Source organism: Calidris pugnax, unplaced genomic scaffold (assembly GCF_001431845.1).
Source record: "Calidris pugnax isolate Ruff unplaced genomic scaffold, ASM143184v1 scaffold521, whole genome shotgun sequence".
Lineage (NCBI taxonomy): Eukaryota > Metazoa > Chordata > Aves > Charadriiformes > Scolopacidae > Calidris > Calidris pugnax.
The window spans coordinates 67005-71827 of NW_015091226.1; the positions used below are offsets into that span (position 1 = coordinate 67005).

The 4823-nt window shown below is 55.0% G+C and overlaps 1 protein-coding gene across 1 annotated transcript; it reads right to left on the reverse strand.

Moving 5' to 3' along the window:
* Positions 1 to 91: 91 nt before the first annotated feature.
* LOC106898561 (chromosome unknown open reading frame, human C2orf42) lies at positions 92 to 3250 on the reverse strand (the record flags this gene model as incomplete). The annotated part of the gene is made up of 3 exons (XM_014959861.1): positions 92 to 484; positions 1392 to 1561; positions 3147 to 3250. Coding segments are annotated over 3 exons (667 nt in total), but the record flags the coding sequence as incomplete, so codon positions are not given.
* Between the last annotated feature and the right edge of the window lie 1573 nt (positions 3251 to 4823).

Genomic DNA, 4823 nt, shown 5'->3' on the forward strand with positions numbered 1-4823 from the left:
GCCCCCCTGAGTGGGGGTCTGGGGGGGAGCCCCTCATGAGTGGGGCCCCCCTGAGTGGGGGTTGGAAGAAGGGGGGGGACTGGGGATCCCCTTACCACTGGGGACTGGTCTCTGAGTGGGGGGGGACTCTTTTTTGCTGGGCCCCCCCCTTAGTGCTAAGCAGGGAGGAATTATGCAGCACTTTGGGGGGGGGGGTCCTGCCCCAGATTCTGCAGGTCCCAAAGGGGTCTTGCTCCAGGCTCCTGGTCCCACACTGGGGGGGAGAATCTTCTGGGAGAGATGGTTCTCTTGGCCTGTGAAGGGAGGGGATGGGCTGGTTTGCCCCCCCCACTTTGAGGAAGGTTTTGCTCCAGGGGCTGGATGGCTGCTGCTCCAGGTGGCTGTAGGTCTTGGTGATGGTCTCCACCTCCATCTTGGGGCTCTGGAACAGCTCGTAGCTCCTGTCCTGGTTCTGGATGAAGCTCTGAGTGATCTCCAAGGGCAGCTGGGGGAGAGAAGCAGTTGGGGGGGTGAGGGGGCTGCCTACCCCCCCTTCCCTTATCTTCAGGGGTGTCAAAGATCTGCTTGACATGCTGGTGCTGTGCCACATGTACTTGGAGAAGGTGCCCAGGGGGAGGGTGCCCTTGCAGACAAAAGCTGTGGGGAAAAAGGGTTGCTTTGGGCCTTTTTCTTTGCTTTTTTCCTTCTGTTTTCACTCTGGTGGCCTCAGCTCTCCCTCCAGAGTCTGGCTACTGGCCTGGGCTGGGAGGTAGCCCCATGTCCTTGGCTGGCTGCTGTTCCCCAGGACTCATCTTGGGATTAACAGGTAATAAATTAATAGCAAATAAATTGAATTAATGGGTAATAAATTGACTCAACTGGTGCTGGGCTGGGGAGAGCTGCTCTGTCTCTGCTGTGACCACCTTGGGGTGTGTGGGGGCACACGGGGAGGGGGTCCCAAGGCCTCACAAGCAGCAACTTGGCTCCTGCAGCCCTGATGCAAGGCATTTAATTTTCTGGAGAGCCCTGAGCCTGAGCTTAACTCTGATTTTTATATTTCTTTTTAACCTGGTTTTTTTTTTTAGCCTTCCTTCTGGCTACTTTGCAGCATTGAAGGGTGTCACTGTCCCTCAGCCTCAATAGCAGCATTTAAATCAGAGCTGGGTGGGTGCTGATGGGGGAATAAAGTCTCACTTGGGTTTAATTCTTTGCCTTGGGTTTAATTCCTGCAGCCTTGGCTCACGCTGCTCCTGTTCTCTACTAAATGCTGAGAGGGGATGAGGTGGGGGCTGTGTGTCCCCTGCCCTAGGGCTGCAATCATGGAGCTGCTGGGAGGGGAAAAGCTGCTGGAAGTGAGGAATCTTATGTATTTTGGTGCCCCTGCTGTTTCTGTGGGGTTTTTTTCCCCTTACCTGTGTGCCAAGCATTTCCTCAGGTGTCTCAGTGGTGGTGGAGTTGGGCAGCCTCTTCTTTCTGCTGCCACAGGAGATCCTTTGCAGTGCCTCGAAGAAAGTTGGATGTAGAACATCAGCAGCTTGGGCTTGCCTGGGGGGGGTAGGAAGGAGAAGATGTGGGGTGAGATCTGGGGAAAAAGGGGTAGTATCTCAACCCTATCCCTGTCCTGCTCAAGGTCTGACTTTGTCCTACTCCAGCAGGGGGGCTGGAAAAGTGCATTTTATCAGCTTTGGAGTAAAATGTTCTCTTCAATTCAGACTCTGGTGCTTGACTTTGTCCTGTTGGTTTTATTCCCTTTGACCACAAAGAGTCTTGGAGGGGCAGGGACTGGGTCCTTGAGCTATTCCATCCCCCTTCCTGAGCACTGTCTCCCCTTGGGAGCCAGCCCTGGCTTTCTACTAGCCCCCAGTCCCCCCAGCTCCTCTGGGGCACTAGGTGGGACCTGGTCCAGTGTGTCCCTGCAGGGTTTTGGTCACTCTTTGTGATGCTGCTGGTGGGGGATGATAATGTAACTGTCTTTAAGAACCACAGACTCACTTAAGTTGGAAAATACACTTAAGATCATGGACTCCACTCAAGTGTGGCTCGTAGCCACTGCTGCTGGCAGCTTGCCCGAGGCCAGTGTTTGTGCCTGGCTCCTGCACTCAACCCCTCCCAAGGTGGAGGAGATGGACAGAACACGTGTGTGTTTACTTTACATGACAAACTTAGAGTCCCTTGGAAAGAGCTGCTTCCCTTCTGCCATTTTTGGGGTCCCTCTCTTCAGGGGAGCACCTGCCCAGCTCTCCCAGTAGCCAAGAGACTTATGAAGTCCAGCCCCAGTAAGGGTTTGTACAGACCCAACACAAGCTGCTGCCCCTGGCTCAACCACAAGTCTTGCAATGCACAGGGAGGGCTCAGTCCCTGCCTTTGGAGCGTGTGGGGGGCTAGGGGGGAGAGCAGAGGGCTCCCCACAGCCCCAGGGGCTCCCCAACATCTCTCCCACCACATCAGGCATCTCACTTCCCCCAGGGAGTTTGAATTCAAACATCAGCCACCCTCTTAGGGAATTTCCCCTTTCTCTGGGGTAAATGCCAGCAGCAGCCTCTGCTGAGCATCAAGTTCACAGTCAGAAAATAAATCAAAGCTGGTAACTTCCTGGGGCAAAATAACATTTTCTCTGAGTTGGACAAAACACTTTCCTCCCTGTTAATGGCTGTTTCATAGAGTTACAGAATGGTTCAGGGTGGAAGGGACCTTAATGATCATTGAGTTCCAACCCCCTGCCCTGGACAGGGACACCTCCCACCAGCCCAGGTTGCTCCAAGCCCCCTCCAACCTGCCCTTGAACCCCTCCAGGGATGGGGCAGCCACAGCTTCTCTGGGCAACCTGTTCCAGGCTCTCACCGCCCTCACAGCAAAGAAGTTCTTCCCCACATCTCAATGTCCTACCTCTTTTAGTGTCAAACCCTTCCCCCTCCTCCTGGGGCTCCCCTCCCTGATGCAGAGTCCCTCCCCAGCTTTCCTGGAGCCCCTTGAGGGACAGGAAAGGGCTCTAAGGTCTCCCCAGAGTCTTCTCTTCTCCAGGCTGACCCCCCCCTCCAGCCCTCCCAGCATCTCCGTGGCCTCCTCTGGCTGCTCCAACAGTCCCAGAGCCGAACGGCAGAGGTTGGGCACAGAGGGGAGCAGGGTCGTGCCCAGGGGCTCTCCCCAGCCAGTCCCCAAAGCCTTACCCTCAAACTGGTGGTGTGTGGGTTGACAGATGCACTTGGTGGCACTGGCCAGTCCTGGGAAGGTGAAGGTCACCTGTGACTCGTCCAGCAGCTGGTTACAGCCTCTGAGAGAAACAGCAGGAAAACCAGAATCGGAATCAGACTCCACATTGGCACCCAAGGGAAGTGCCAAACCCAATGGGCTGGAAAAATAACCCAGGAAAGAAAAAAAAACCCAAACAGGAATAATAACCCAGAAATAATAATAGTCAGACACTGGCATCCCCTATTACTGTGCTCTCCAATCCTGAGCACCTTCTAGACACTTAAGATAACCCAAACCAAAGGCTTTAAAGCCCCAAACAAGACTCAGTCCAAGCCCCAAACAGGAGCTCAACCCTCTTAGTTTCTGCCAAGACCCAGAGGATAATAACCTGCATCTTCCCAATGCAACCCAGACCCTTCGATTAATCTAGGGCCTCTCCTAACCCAATGAGCCCTAGAATTCCAGTTCAGAGCCCAATCCAGGAGGCTCCTGGCCACCAGACCCTCTCAGTGACTTGCAACTCCACAGGAATGGTCTGTGGCCAGCTCTGGGCCAGTATTCCCTGTTTGACCCACACATTTTACTCCTAAATTACAGCAACCTGCTCCTAAAACCCCAGATCCTTGTGCTCCAGCCCCCTCACCAGCTCTGCTGCCCTTCTCTGGACACGCTCCAGCCCCTCAAGGTCTGGCTTGGAGCGAGGGGCCCAAAACTGGACGCACATAAAGGCATGTAAAGGCACAGCCATCTGCTCAGAGACACCAGTTACTACATCCCTGCCCACAACCACCCCAACTGGGGTGTCCCCCAGTTCCCACCCCCTCCTCACCAGACCCTGCTTCCAGCAAGGATTTGCCACTGGAAACCACAGCCATTCTGGCCACAAGAAGTCTCTACAACTTTAAGAGATGCTGCAAACACCAGCAGCAGCAAAATAAAAATCAGCAGAAACCAACTCACAACTTTGCCTGACCCCGTTCACCTAATTATTTCATCCAGGAAAGCACTTAATGACATTAGGAGATAATTAACTCCACAGACCAGCTCATGGCTCCACCACAAACCAACTCCTTTGAGCTCGTGGCACCAAAAAGCCACCAAAGAGCCACCCCCGGAGGACACTGGCATCGTCCTCCCTTAACAACAACCATGTTTACAGCCAGCCAGAGCCACGCTGGCCACCCCAAGCCCAATTGTCACCTCCTAGAGCCAGTGACATGGAGAGGGCTTGGCTGTCCCCTCTGCAGGGGTGACGGTGGCACAAAGCAAATGTCCTGTCCCCGAGCATCCTGAGCTGCACGGCCAGGACTCACCTTGTCTCTTGAGCGAGGAGGTGACAAGAGGTTTCTTCAGGCTGCTTTTCCTGGGGGTGCTGAGAGCCAGGTCCTGGGCCAGGAGAGGGCTGGTCGCCTGTGCCCCCGAGGGATGGGCTCTGAGAGCATCAGGGCACAAGTCCTGGGGGTCCCTGGGCACCCTCCGTCACCTTCCCTGCCACAATTCCTCCATCTCCCTCTCCAGGGACAGAGAAATCCCCACAGCTCTTAACACCATTCATTATCTCCAAAAGACCCCCCCGAGACTCAGGGCAGGAGTGACCCCCACGCCCAGAGCCGCCCCAAAAGCCCCCCCTGGTACCAGACACAGCCCACGGG